This window comes from Cyanidioschyzon merolae, chromosome 11 (genome assembly GCF_000091205.1).
Source record: "Cyanidioschyzon merolae strain 10D DNA, chromosome 11, complete genome".
Classification (NCBI taxonomy): Eukaryota; Rhodophyta; class Bangiophyceae; order Cyanidiales; family Cyanidiaceae; genus Cyanidioschyzon; species Cyanidioschyzon merolae.
In genome coordinates, this window is record NC_010137.1 from 13,206 (window position 1) to 27,418 (window position 14,213).

Here is a 14,213-nt window from a genome sequence, read left to right on the forward strand (position 1 = left end):
TGCCATCATACCTACCACAGGGTATTCGGTTCGTTCCACTTGCATCGTTAGGTCACTGTTCGTACGTCGCTTTAAGGGTTTTATTCGTCGCCCATGCGTGCTGATGCACACTTCCGGCTCGTGTTTTCCAGATCCATACGCATAGAGCAAAGTCTGTTACGGTCATACTCGGAAACTAAGCCTTCGGCGCCGCGCCCAGGTTCCTGGAGCGTTGCGATGCCGTCCAGCCAACATCAGTGAACGTTAAATCATGGCATACTTTTATCCTGCGGTTTACGATGGTTGACCTGAACCAGGGTATCTCGGGCCAGGCGCGATACATATCGGCATCCGGGTAAGCGTACGTTATGCCGTACCAGACCCGCAAATTTCACCAGCTTTCATCCACGCATCGCTTTGGAGAATTTTGAGTCTGTTGATTTGATCCTTGTTCGCTGTTGCGGATGCGAACTCCATCACGTCCGGTATCCATGACACGACTAGCAGGTTTCAATGATGATAGTAGGCGAACGCTACTCTGCAGTTGCAATTCTGGTGCCACCTTGTCCTTTAGCAATGCTGTCCATTTGGAACAAGCTCGCCGAGATGGTTACGGACGCTCCCCTCCACACCTTTTCTACGGTGCCAAGACCTACCAGTTTGGCATAGGTATCCAGCATATCTCAGTCCTCCTTGTTCATCCGCTTATTTTGAGTACAGACCGAGCACGCTTGTGCAGAGCCCGCACTTCGACGAGGCATTTGATTAACGTCCCTGTAAACGATCCGCATCCAACGCGTTACCATGCGCAGGCAACATGCTCAAGATGCTTTCTTCGGCGTGCTCTGGAGTGCCTCTATACTGGATTGGAGGTCTTCTTTCTCGTCACTTTCCATGAACGGCAGTATTTGTAGTACTTCAACGACACCATTCCGACCTAGCACACAAGGCAACGACAAGAATACATCCGCCGACTCGAGGCCTCGCAACGAGCCCGCATGCGTCGTTATTGGCAGCACTTTGCGCCGATCATGCACAATCGTTGTAACGATGCTTCCAACAGCGCTGCCAATGGCCCAGTTGGTGTAGCCTTTCAGCTTAATGACCTCGTAAGCCGCGGCTACAACTTGCTGATGGACACCTTTCACCAGATCATAGAATGCTGTGGACGCGCTCGCAGCGTCGGTCATGCGCTCGAAGCATGTTCGCAACGGCACGCCACCAACCGTAATACCACTCCGGTACACGAACGAGGAGTCTCCGTGCTCGCCCAGTACCATGGCCTGGACGGAAGCGGTATCGATGCCCAGCCGCTGCGCCAGAAGTGTGCGGAAACGCGAAGAGTCCAAATATGTCCCTGAGCCAATCACACGTTCGCGGGGCAAGCCACTCATCTGCCACGCTAGATGTGTCAATAGATCAACGGGGTTACTCACAACCAACAGGATTGTGTTCGGCGAATACTGCACCAGGGGCGGAATAATGCCTTTGAACAATGCGGCATTGCGATCCATGAGCTCAAGACGACTTTCTCCGGGCCGCTGACGCACACCTGCCGTTATAATACATACTGCTGAATGTGCTGTATCCTCGTAGGACTCGGCAGCCCGGATGCGGGTGCTATAGAACGCACCTCCATGCTGCAAGTCCATAACTTGACCCTTGAGTTTGTCCTTAAGAACGTCCACCAGTACCAGCTCACTACAAATATCTCGGGTCAAAATATTATACGCGCAAGCAACGCCAACGTCGCCAGCTCCAACCACGGTGATGCGGACGGGGTACGAACGTGCAAGCGCCGCACCCGGCGTGTCGATCGCAGGCGAGACCTCCCCAAAGAGACTTCCCTGAAGCTCAGCCGCTGCCTCGTCGATCCCTGACGTCATTCCAAAGAGCGCAGTTCCACGATTTGCTTCCTTGCGAGACAGATCTTCGAAAAAGTCCGACTACAGGTTTTAGATCGCCCGAGCTGCGGTGCAGGGTTGTTTCCAGCACTGGTGCCGAGATCGCTACAAACCCGTGATCGTTTTGTTCTCCAGCACTATAGGCCTCGCCAAAACTAGGTACAGTGCTCTTTGATAACACAGCTGTCTGATCCACGAAGGTATTGCTTTAAGTCAGAGGGAACGCCCGAGACTGAGCGCCCTGAATAAAGCATGCTATCCGTTGAGGACACAAAGATGCACTTGAGGGCTTTCGCGATCGCCCAGAAGCGCCTTCCGGAGATTCGATCCAGAGCGATGCGCGTCTCGATGACGAGTCCGCCTCCGGAGCGTTTTTTTCTTTTTGATGAAAAAACGTTTGCATTGACCATGCATCCCAGAATTCGGAACGCACGATGGCTTCCGGGGATATCTCGATCATAGTGCACCTGTCCTCAAGTCCCATTACCCATACTACCTCTCTGATATACTGGTCGTTTCGTATGTTCTATCGAGCGCCGAGCCTGTTGTGAGCACCCGCTGTAGCGCTTATACCGCTGAAGCAGGTGCTGCACAGAGACAGAACGGCTTTGCCATACCACTAAGGGCGTCCGCTCGAGGAATGATTCACCTGAACCGGAATCAGGGCTATTTGTCATTCTGGGAACATGCAAAATGCGCAGACAGACCTACTACCTGCGACAGCGCGAAGTGCTGTACTAGGATTCCACTGCGACCAGGGCGAGGCCCAACGCAGCATCCTGTGCATAGTCTCAGGATGAAATGCGCTGCGAACGAGCTACGCAGGTCTTGCAGCAGCAGCAGCAGCAGCAGCGGCGGCCACTTTAGAGGCATACCGAGCTCTAGCCCGGTAGACTCGACCGGCTCGCGGGACCTTCCGCCTCGAACATAAGCTTCCGATAATACGGCGATCTATTTCCCCTTAAACGCTTATCGTAGAGCGGGAAAAAATTTTATATCGTTTCTTGTAAATTGTAAGTCACTGTCCTTTTTCCTATATGGCGCGCTCGATACGTGCATCTCCAAGTATGGCACTTAGGAGACACGACGCGTGTGTCGCCATTGAAGAGAAACGCGATCGTGACGACACGTTATCTTGTTGTTCTAACGGGCAAGTTGTATATCTGTGGAAGTCGTAACAAATCATAGTTTCCAGTTCGATTGTGTCTCAACCCTCAAGTAAACATATTCAATTGATTTCTCGCAGTATATAATAGAAGGGTTCAAAGAGCGTTCTTTTTCACAGAAAAAAATGAAAAGAAAGTTATGAAAAAGCAAGTCGACGATCCTGGAGGCCCAGTGTCGCCTGCTGCCAGAAATAAAAACAAAAAACAGAGCCGAGTCCAGAAGAACAGGAAAAGAAGAAGAAGCAAAAGGGGAGGCCCTAAGTCGAAGGCGGCAAGAAAGACGACTGTACGACGAGATGCTGGTGAAAGCCTGTCTTCTTAAACATATCGACCATCCCTACAAGGAAAATTTGCGAGACGCTATCGAAAAACGTTTCGATTCGTACTCCATGAGTATTTTCAAGGCGTCGTCAAGACTGATGCATTTGGCATGGGAGATGTACGAGAACGTGGCGCACTTAGAAACGGTCGAGATTCCGGACGATTCTTTCGATAAGACCTTTATTCGACACCTGATGCTTGGCACAGCGGAAACGCGGAGGGAAAATGTGCTAGTGCATGGCCTTTACGAAAAACATCCCTTTTACAGGTTCGAGGGTACTCGATACAAGCGTGACCGGGATATTTACATGTACGGAGCGATGAAGTATATCACGAACCTGAAGAATCCTTTGGCAGCGAACCTCGAACGTTTCATGATACGCACCGTGTCTGCACACTGCCCGGGCATCTCTCGCAAAGGAGTATGGGCGATTATCAATGGCATCACGAACGATCGTAAGCGTGAAGATGAGGTTGAATTTGTCAGGGAGAAGGCGTCATGCAGGAGTACGAATGAAGCTGCTGTAATGCGTGCGGCGATATAATAGCACCGCGCAATCTTGGGGTTGCCGAATCCAACAGAAAGGGTATCAGATTTAAAAAACGATAAGGAAAGATACTATTGCCTCATCCTGCGATATTTTTTGTCTCTGGACCGAGGGCTCCAACGCGAGGCAGAGATGAAGGTGAGTTGGAGAAAAAATGAAGAGTGGGAGAGACGGAAGGCTCTGCTAATGGGAAAGTGCGTCAACGTCATACCAATGTGCAACATCAAGTCACATTTCGTGACTATCGACTCCAGCGTCCTTTACGGCATCATGACGGAGATCATTCCGGAGTTCGATGTAAACAGGAAGGAGTTCACCTGTGATAACCGGGAGACGGACTGGAAGAATAGCTTCAATTTCAAACGTCTCGAAGTCAACAAACAAAAGGTATTCACTGGGATGATCGAATCCGATGGATTAGCCATGTGTATACACTATCGGCGGTTGAAGACAGATCGTCCAGTTCCGTCCTCAGCGAAGCATGAAGATGAGAAGGATATGGGTCCTGCGACGAAGAAAGTGCATGGGAACGACTTTGTCGTTCGCGCGCACCCTGGAAACACGAATATCGTAACCATCGCAGCACCCAAGCGTGCGGAAGATGGTACTGACGGCAACTTGCGTCAGAAAGACACGCGTCTGTTGAGATTCTCGAGAGCGAGATTCTACCGAGAATCGCGTATAATGGATGCAAGGAAGAAAATTAAGACATTGAATGCAGGATTGCGGGAGCGCCTTGAAGCTAGAAGGGAGGTGACGAGCCGTGAAGCAGACTTTGTAGCTGTTCGGGAGTTCATGGAAGTTCGCGTTGCTCATTGGGAGGCGTTGTGGAAAGAATACGCCAAGCCGATGCGAGCTCTTCTGCGTCCGAATCCATACTGTGGGAAGCAGCGTGCATTTGACAACTTTTTCAATGAGTTGAGCTTCTAGAAGGAGGACAAATCACAAAGGCTCGCAGTGGCGTACGGAGCAGGGCGCTGGAAGACCAGGAAAGGGACTACGCCACCTCCAACGACAAGAACGTTCAAGGAGTGCGTAAGACGTTTCGTTACGATACCAATAGACGAGTTCCGTGCCTCGTATACACACCATGAACTGGGGTGCACACTTCAGAGCGTGGAGATGGAAAAGTGCCAACGGAGCCCTGAGGATATAAAAAATACGGACCGCTGACAGAAGAGCAGCTGGAAAGTATGGCGAAAGTTCGTGGGCTACTTGCATTAGTACGTACAATCAATGGCGAGATACGTATGGGGTTTGTGAACCGAGACTTTAACGCCGCAATCAAGATAAGGAAATGTACGGTGACGGAGAGAAGACCTCCAGAGTGGACAAGAGTGAACTTCAATGGACAACCGCTCAAAGTTGAACTGTATGAGAACAAATTGGAATCAGTAGAGGGGTGCCTGTCGAACAAGACTAGGATGCGTCTGCACAGCTGCTGAAAACGTACTGTCGAAAGCGTGTTTCACGCTTCAACTGTACACCGCTGGCGGCAGCGTTTTTCTTTTGAACGGCGTATTTCCCGAAGGTCGTCACGAGAGCGAGGACTTCTATACAGCAATAAGTTGTCATGGACGACAATATGTTACCGGACGATGTTGTGGGGCCTCTGCGACCAGCACGCCCCGTGCGGAGGCAGCTCGAAAGCTTCTCGCTTGCGTTCTCGAACGCAGCTCGGCCAGAGTACGAGCTTGGCGATAAAATCCTGCTTCCACAATCGTTGCTTGCGGAACTCATCCAATGGAATACCGAAGATCCAATGATCTTTCGCGTGCAAGCACAAAGATCCGAAAGAGTCACGCACGTCGGGGTGATCGAGTTTACCGCTGAGGAAGGCAAGTGCTACTTACCTCACTGGTTGATGCAGAACCTCGCCTTGCAGGAAGGCGACGTCGTACAGCTAGAGACTGCGAGTCTCCCAAAGGCTCGCTATGTGAAGCTGCAGCCACATCTAACTGAGTTCACGCAGATGACGAACCCGCGGGCAGTGCTGGAGACGAGACTTCGGCACTATACCGCACTAACGGAGGGTGACGAGATCGCGATTGAGTACAACGGAAAAATGTTTTGGTTGACGGTCATTGCTTGTGAACCGGCAAGCGCTGTATGTGTGACGGACACCGACGTGAGCGTCGAGTTCGCACCGCCGCGCGATATGCCCCCGGAGATGCCCGCGGTAAGGACAAACGCCGGGATGAGCAGCACATCGCAGTGCGCTGGTCGAATCGAGTTTGGGGACGCCACCGCCGCCACCGCTGGGGAACCCGCTGCAGCAACAACTTCCCGCTCATTGTGGCGCAGAAAGAACGAAAAAGCCGCTTCCGGGGATGAAGGCATGACCACTGGCAGCCGCGATGGCGTGCCGAACGCGCCAGCGAATGCACAGCCGCAGCACGATGACTACTGGAGCAAGCTCTCGGGGGGTCGGACGCTCAGTGGTCGACCAGTGTTTGCGTCTGATTCACCCAGAACCGTGGAAACATCAACAGGTACACCGAGCAGACCAAAGGCACAACCGACCTCAACCGATGGTCCCAAAAAGTTTGTACCCTTCTCCGGTACAGGTCGGACGCTGCGCTGAATTTGTGCTTGAAATCGAACTTGTGCGCCCTTTTGAGATGTGCACCGACGCTTTCGTGCTGAAGAAAGCTCGAGGCCTTCGAAGGAGAGCAGCCCACTACGTAGCATGCAAGATCTGCACGAAGACACTTGGCGGGCTAGCAGCCACCGCCGCAACGCTCACCACCAAGGAGGCGAAATGTGTGATGTTGAACACGCGAAGCGGCGCACGCGCAAGCGAAGGCAGCTCTTTCGCGCCTGCACACTGCTGATGGTAAAATCCAAGGAACATGTACTTTGTGGTCCCGGGTTCTGTGCGGTTGTCATGTATGTTCATGCCCGTGCTCGTGCAGCTGGAGATTCTACGAATGGCGCTATTCGCGCAAAGCTTCGGCCGCAGTTGATCAGCCCCTTACTGTCGATGCAGTCACTTGTACATCTAAAGACTCATCCAGACTGAACGGATGCAGAAAGCATGCAATTCTACGAGCTCGTTTAACGACGGTCACCGTGATCTCTCAGTGGCATCCTGCATCCGCTCGGGAAATGGAAGCGAAGCCACAGAATCTCGCACCGAAACTGGTGTCGATGTTGCAAATACATGGCGAGAACCTACACGTTCGCAATGTGACGAGAGACGCACTCGAGAAAAAATAAAAGAGCGTCATATGCCTCCACAGAACAAGGTGGATATACGCATGGGGAGAACAGAATCGCCTGGATCAGAGGAAGTCTGTCATCGTTCACGCGTTCATCACGCCCGGGAATGTCATCCGGTGCAACGGACGATGCTGCCCGATTCCGTTCGATGGTAGAGTGAGCTATCGCAAAGAGATCATGCTGGAATTTGTTCGAGCCCGTTGAAAGATGCATACGCGCATGCCTGCGTTTTCCAGGAACATGCGTTTAAACTCCAACGACCCGCTCTATTTCCACAGATCTTGCACTGCAATCCGGAGCTTCGTGTAGACGAGCGTGTGCTTGTGGCTAAAGAGGTTTGTGTCAGCTTTAAGGTGCCTCGTGTACGAGAGCGCCTCGATGAATCATCGCAGAGCGCAGCGCCGAGTGGGTGCGTGCATCCTACGGATTTCGACCAAGGATTGATGAGGCTTACCAGTGGTCTCCCGGATGCAGCATAGTTATCGGAATCTAGCGAAGCAAACACCGCGCTGGTAGATACCGGCCAACTTCCACTGAGTATAATAAGGTTTCCCTTTCGAGAGCATGTCACAAAAAGGTGCAGCGCTTGTCGAACACATGTCCAAGCCTGAGCGCAAGGCTGAATCTCGTACTTGTGATGCAAATGGAAAATATTGTCTGATAATATCTAGTCTTTGGTGTATATGTCGCGCATCCGCAGACCCCACATAAACCGCTGGCAACCCAGAAGTTGCACCATTGTCTCATTGGATACATGGTTGTTCTTTGATGACAGTACAAACCAGATCCTCATCAAACACCGCCTGCTGCGGTGTGTCATCATTATCTCATTATATGTATATGTTATTATTTGGTAGTAATGTCCAAAACATTCAGATACCCCACCAGCCCATGCCTGCTGCACGCGCATCCCGAGCGGCCTTGGGCGCCTGCAGCGTCAGGCTGCACCACGTAGAGCAAACTTGCTGCGTACGCGAAGAGCGTGACGTATTCTTCGGCGTCACCCGAGCGTTCCATACGCGTATCCTCTACAGCGTGTGCTTGCTCGATAGGTGCGACACTATTGTCAATCAGTGTTCCAGTGCAGTGTATAGGGAGTGAGCTCAGGCCATAGTGATTTACAACACACGCGCTGTGTACTGGTGAATGGGGTTCATATGCGTCTCTCTCTTTCAGGGGTTCAGCATCGGCGCGGAACGGGTGGGAAGTTACTCTGGCTTTTACCGAAGACGGCATCCGGGATGGAGGTTTCGACCACGGCAACCGGGTACGCTCCCGGTGCTTCCGTTGCCGCCTGACAGACTGACGCCCAGATGGGATGCACCCGCGATCCGCGTATCGAATGGTTCGTCAGTCACACGCAGTATTCCGCGAATGTCGGCAAGAACTGGTTCCCGTGGCTTTGAAGAGCAGCAGGGCGGCGACGCGTCGGTTTCTGCGGCCTCTGAAGTTGTTGGCGGCACACCTGGTACCTCCACTGAAGGTGCAGCCACAGGCACGCTAGGCTCTGGCCGGCCGTGGAATAAAGGCGTGGCGCATTCGCCGGAAGTTCGGGCTCGAATAGGAGCTGCTCGACGAGGTAAGGCGCCATGGAATAAAGGAAAGGCGTTGTCAGAGGAGCATCGACGGAAAATAGGCGCAGCGCACGAAGGTCGTCCTCTGAGCTCAGAGCATCGTCAACGCATCGCCAAGGGCATGCGACGCCGGCCCGATGACGTCTTGACCGGTAAAAAGGGAGGCGACACTCCAGCTGGTGCCGCCTCCACCGAGGCACACGAGCTCGACGAATTTGGACGCCTACAGAAGCTGCTCTTGTCCGCTGAACTGGAAACGGGTATCGTGCCGAATACGGAGTCTGCTAGCACGGGCCGCCATGCGATGCAAGACGCATCGGAAACACAGGAAAATGTCCTTTCTCAAAGCGATGACGTAGAAGAAAATCGGATCGAAAGTATGGAACCGGCTGGACGCGCGTCCCCAGAAGATGAAGTAGAGGCATCATCGTTGGACTCGGTTGCACTAGACGTGCAGCGTTTTACACGCCTAAGAGCTGAACTTCGAGCGTGGAGCCAACTGTTTGCTCGCTTTCATGGCGGTAGGCGTCCATCGCTTGCTGACGTGCGTCGCACCGGTTCCCTTGAGATTATCAACAAGTTTGAAATGTATCTGAAGCTTCGGGAACGGTTGCGCAATCTGGCGGATGAAGTACTTGGCGACACGCTTATGATTCCTGGTGTAAGTCGAAAGGTTTTAGCCGCCCCGGGCGGCAGTGAAGATGTTTCCAAGGACTACCGCTCGACAGAGGTAATCGATACCTGGATGCGATATCTGCGTATGCAGAGAGAAATTGAGAGGAGCGGTGAATCCACGACCCAGACTCCGTCGGTTGGCGTCCCGAAGACTCGGAGACGTACGAGAAGGAGCCCCGTGGAAGTCATGAAGGAGAACGCTCGCAAACCTATTTCGGTTTGGCCGAACCAGGTCAAAGTCGATTCCGGAAAGGACGGGGCGCCCGATCATTCCGTCCCAGGGGAACCGAATGAAACCTCATGGACTCGGGCCGTATCGAAAGAGATGACCCATGCGGACGAGTCTGTATTATCACCATCGAGGAGCCTGGTGTCTGATGTGGCGCCAAAAGCTGATCCCGACTCGGGGGGAATCATTGCAGGGGCGCCACCAATAAGCTTTCCGAGAATTCCCGCAACGGCCGAGTCGAGCGCCGCTGAAGGTGCAACCTTGCTGCCAACAAAAACTCTGAACAAGGCGAATGCTCTGCAGAAGCAATACAATCGGGGTTCGAGTACAAGGAAATCTTCGCGAACGAGGCGCAGCGCTTCGAAAGATAGCAAGACAGCCGATCCAGCGCTGGACTCCGGCACACTTCCGAATACGATGCAGAACGACAGCAACGAAACTCTTTATCGAGAGGCGTCCGCCGCGACTCGCACGACTTGTGAACACAATGAGAACCCTGCGCCCAATGGAGCGGACACTGGGCACGCGAGTAGCACAGGGCCCACTTTTTTCAACTCGACGGAATCGACGACTGACGACCGATCCAGGAGCCGCGAATCGTCGACAAATGCGCCGTTGGCGACGCACGACCTGTACCACAGCGCTTCGAGCACTCTCGGAAACGAGTCTAACGCCACAGCGCCGAGCACCATTATGTCCGTAACACCGTCCGCAGCCGCTGTCCATGAGATGGCGACGGAGTGCGCCTCGTGCGCCACCGAGACCGCGCAGCATGCAGGAGCATCCATGCCGAATCCGGGCGCTGCCTCTGCCACCAGTAATGAAGGAGTATTTCTAGACGAGGACCAGCGCAACGAACAGGGCCAAAAGCCGGTGCCCGTGGTACCTCCGCAGGATCCAGCCAGCAGCCATGCGCTGGAAACTCGGAAAACCCTTGATCCCGGGCGGACGGATAACGACTCCGCAGAGCCCAGACCTGGTGTCGTGAACGCCGTTCAGCCCGAACTCGGATTAAGTGAGGAATTCGTTTTTCCGAGCGTAATCGAGCACGAGCTGGAGCCGCTGGATTATAGCCTATTAGGGCGGATACGGCTCCTGGGCGTCAATGATGTGCGCGAAATCCTCTCACTACGCAAGACTCTGCGAAGATGGATTGAGCAGTTTAAGTTGAAGTACGGGCGCCGGCCTACCGTTCAGGACGCGGATCTGTATCTCTCAGCGGATGATCATGTCGAACTACGAAAAGTTCAATGCAGGAAATATGTTCAGTTACGGGACACGCTGGAGCTGAAATCGCGCAAGATATACGACGATTCATTCGTTGAACTATTAGAGCAACATCATGCACGAATCGAGCGGCTTGTGGAGCGCCTCGCTCGGGAGCCAGCACAACTCACACCGCCCGAAGCGACGCCCTAGACGGGAGCGCCCGACATTCGCGCACGTCGCCACACCACGATGCATTCAAAGAGCAGCGATGCGCGTCGCCCGCCTTGAGTGCCGGATTGTCTTCGGAGCGACACCCCAGTCGGATTGTCGAAAGGCGTACTGCAGGCAGCGGTGAACGAGCGTCGCTGCCCAGTGCGTCTCTGAACGAGCCCGCCGCTTTCCAAAGCTATATGTTCACCGAATGCGTACGAGGCATAGAGATCTGACTGCGGTAAGCAACGTGCACATCTCACATTCCGTCACATGATGATTACGGAACCAGCGCTTCAGGGCATCGCGTCGCGTCTGTACAGAGGTGCCGTACGCTCTCTCGGTCACCGAGATCCAGCACTGCTGTAGCATCGCGGTTGTCGCGTACCGGGTTGTGAGCGCCAAAACCGCCAACGAGGAGCGCTACGCTTCCCTGGAGCGGGAATCACCGCTCGCCAGCTGCGGCCTCGTTGCCGGGCACGGCATATTCGTGCAGTGGCGGCGCCAGACCCTGAGCGCCTCGCTCGCATCCAATGGTTATCCCAGCGCACAGCGCTTATGTAAACAAGACAGGAATTTCGGAGCCCATTCACGACGTTGGGTTGCTGTCCCCGGTATCCAGAGTATGGAAGGCGCAAACTATATGCCCGTCGAGTACAACCACAGGTCCCGATACTGTTCCGTTGCTTTTGCAGCACGCTGCATATGGCTGCGTCGACTCACAGACTCGGTCTCTTTCATGCTTTTTGGAGCCTCTGGTGCAGTTTTCGGAGCTCGGTTGCTAGGTATTTGGGCACCACTATGGAGGCGAGCATGCGAGGCGGCGAGCTCGGCAGCAATCTCTGAGCCAACAGCCTCCGCGTATGTTTGCGGGTGTTTGCTCAGCGCGATATCGATAGGCGGTGTCACTGGGGTAATCGGCAAAACTGCTCGGCGATCAGGCGATCTTCCAGCGTCTGGCTGGACGTCTGTAGACCACCGGGCAAAGTCCTGGTCTGTTTGATGCTCTTCAAGGCCGGAGTCTGCACAATAGACGTGACCTGCCGCCGCTGTCGGCTCCGATAGACTACCCTCCGCGACGTTGCCTCGAATAGACGCGTGCGATAACTCTGATCCAGTGCCAGGATCGTGACTCGGAGAGCTTCTCGGCGATCGCTGGCCGAGGTACTGTTCGAGTTTCCTCCAAACGAGGGATGGCGAGACGACAGGCGCTTGTGTCCTGCCGCGTTGACCGCTATCGCGGTCGCCTGATGTACGGCTCGTGTTCGTCTCGGCGAGCGCATTCCGTAAACCCTCACTGGGCGCAGCGGGTGCACTCTGACTCAGCACGATACTGCCATCTGAGTCGACCTCGTTACGTTCTGGGCCATGCGCAAACGTCCGGGATCTGCGGTTGATATCATTAGAGCCCGAGAGCCGGCGCTGAAGCCCCTGATACGGCACACTGCCTGACGGGATGATCCCGAGCTCTTCAAGGTCGATCATGGCGTGCCCCGAGTCAACCGACGGCCGAGGACGCTCACCAGACGTGCCGTGAAGCGCAGGGCAGCCGTCCTCAGACGCAGGCCCCCCGGCAGCAAGGGTTCTTACGGCTGTGTTTCCCATCGCAGAGGCGCCACGGGTCTGTGAAACGGTGCCCCGGCTCCCGGGTACCGTCGGGTCAGTCGTACCCCTGCGTTGCCCAAGCGAACGCGATGCACGGCCTACATCGCTGCCTTGCACGTATGTATCTCGTTCTGGCTCCGCAGACTTGCTGCCGGTGGCCTCCGAAAACCACGCGTCCTGATCGAGGCTATCCGCCTCCGGTTCGCTTGGAACGATATCACCGTACGTTATCACCGGGCGGGCTCGATTCGCACTATCCCAGGCGTCGACAACGGCAGAGCGACTCCCAGCGCCGACATAGCTCGCGAAAGAGGCCACGAGGCGCCCCAGCGGTGACCTCGGCGGGTGCGCACTGCCAGCCTCGCCGTCGCTGCCCTCGAACCCGTTGGTGCCTCTGGGCGAGGCCTGCTCGTCCACGGTCATCTTTCTTGTTCCCATGATACCCAGACACGAAAAAATATACTACGTTCTGCTCGGATACGCTCCGTACGCGTGTGCTCCGAACGAAAATATCACGCAGTTGCTGGTTAAGCTCAAGCGGCGATCGATCGAAAGCGCCCTGAGGCGATCTCGAGATAAGCGCGAGCCGCCACCGCCGCCACAGGCCAAGCGTCGACAAGGCAACCGATCGCGAGCCGACCAACGCCCGCACGCGAGATGGCGAGATTGCAGTCCAGAGGCGGGGTGCGTGATGCTGTCTTTACATTTAGCGACAAAAGGTATTTTACGGACATGTGCTGTTTCGCGGTACGCGCCTGCTGCGATCCACTACACGTGACCTGGCTTTCGGACGCTGCGAGGTGCCCGGTGCGGGCGTCCGTTTTGTCCATAGATCCGGGCACCGGCGTCGAGAACGATGCTTTCGTGTCATGCTGGAGCATCGGCGCCGGCGTATGGTATTCGTTTCCGAGTGTGGATGATGGATCAGGTCGGGGGTGCTCTGGGCTGGTCCATACATCTTTTGGGTAATTATGTACAAAAAGCGTCATGCTAGGAGACGCTGTGCCTTCTTGAGCTCTGGACTCGAAAATTGCTATCCAGGAATTTTGGGCCTTGAAAAGCCATGGTGCGTTCGATACATCCTGCTCATTCGCTTGATGTATTGCCCGACGCACCCCTGCAATTCTAGGGACCGCCATGCGCCGTACGAGCTGGCGCAAGCGCGTCATCAGTTGGAATGCGGGTATGCTCTCGATGCGCTTTCTGCATGTTCTGCGTCGTGCAAACGTCGTTTCATTTGCGATTATGGGCAGTTTTTTGGGTGCTCAAAACACGCACCACCTGACATAACTTGATCTAGTTCGAGCGGATCAGGTTCGCAAGACGCCTGCACATAACAACTGGGGCTCCCGAGCCAGCTGCCGGACCTCGAGCAATTATAATGCTCCCTGACCTACCAGCTGGAGCGCTTCGTACAAGCCTTGAAATGTTTTTCGTACGCTTCGCCATGCCAACGCGTTGCTACATACGAACTCCTGGACCTTTGCGTGTCCAGAAACACCATGCGGCGGATCATCGCTTGATGACGACAACATGCTCACAAAAACATCCATCTATCACGCAACGCTCTT

At 54.4% G+C, this 14,213-nt stretch overlaps 4 protein-coding genes across 4 annotated transcripts, besides 2 other annotated features; 2 read left to right on the forward strand and 2 right to left on the reverse strand.

The window, feature by feature from the left end:
- Positions 1 to 222: 222 nt before the first annotated feature.
- Positions 223 to 768: a sequence feature (possible transcribed region).
- A 32-nt stretch (positions 769 to 800) lies between these two features.
- Positions 801 to 1,865, reverse strand: CYME_CMK006C (L-lactate dehydrogenase; the record flags this gene model as incomplete). Its single annotated transcript, XM_005536387.1, has 1 exon — positions 801 to 1,865. The coding sequence occupies one exon, from the start codon at positions 1,863 to 1,865 to the stop codon at positions 801 to 803; it is 1,065 nt and encodes a 354-aa protein (XP_005536444.1).
- A 491-nt stretch (positions 1,866 to 2,356) lies between these two features.
- Positions 2,357 to 5,354: a sequence feature (repetitive element).
- Positions 5,355 to 5,491: 137 nt separating this feature from the next.
- On the forward strand, positions 5,492 to 6,502 carry CYME_CMK008C (similar to ubiquitin fusion-degradation protein 1; the record flags this gene model as incomplete). Its single annotated transcript, XM_005536388.1, has 1 exon — positions 5,492 to 6,502. The coding sequence occupies one exon, from the start codon at positions 5,492 to 5,494 to the stop codon at positions 6,500 to 6,502; it is 1,011 nt and encodes a 336-aa protein (XP_005536445.1).
- A 1,784-nt stretch (positions 6,503 to 8,286) lies between these two features.
- Positions 8,287 to 11,037, forward strand: CYME_CMK009C (hypothetical protein; the record flags this gene model as incomplete). Its single annotated transcript, XM_005536389.1, has 1 exon — positions 8,287 to 11,037. The coding sequence occupies one exon, from the start codon at positions 8,287 to 8,289 to the stop codon at positions 11,035 to 11,037; it is 2,751 nt and encodes a 916-aa protein (XP_005536446.1).
- Positions 11,038 to 11,676: 639 nt separating this feature from the next.
- On the reverse strand, positions 11,677 to 13,080 carry CYME_CMK010C (hypothetical protein; the record flags this gene model as incomplete). Its single annotated transcript, XM_005536390.1, has 1 exon — positions 11,677 to 13,080. The coding sequence occupies one exon, from the start codon at positions 13,078 to 13,080 to the stop codon at positions 11,677 to 11,679; it is 1,404 nt and encodes a 467-aa protein (XP_005536447.1).
- Between the last annotated feature and the right edge of the window lie 1,133 nt (positions 13,081 to 14,213).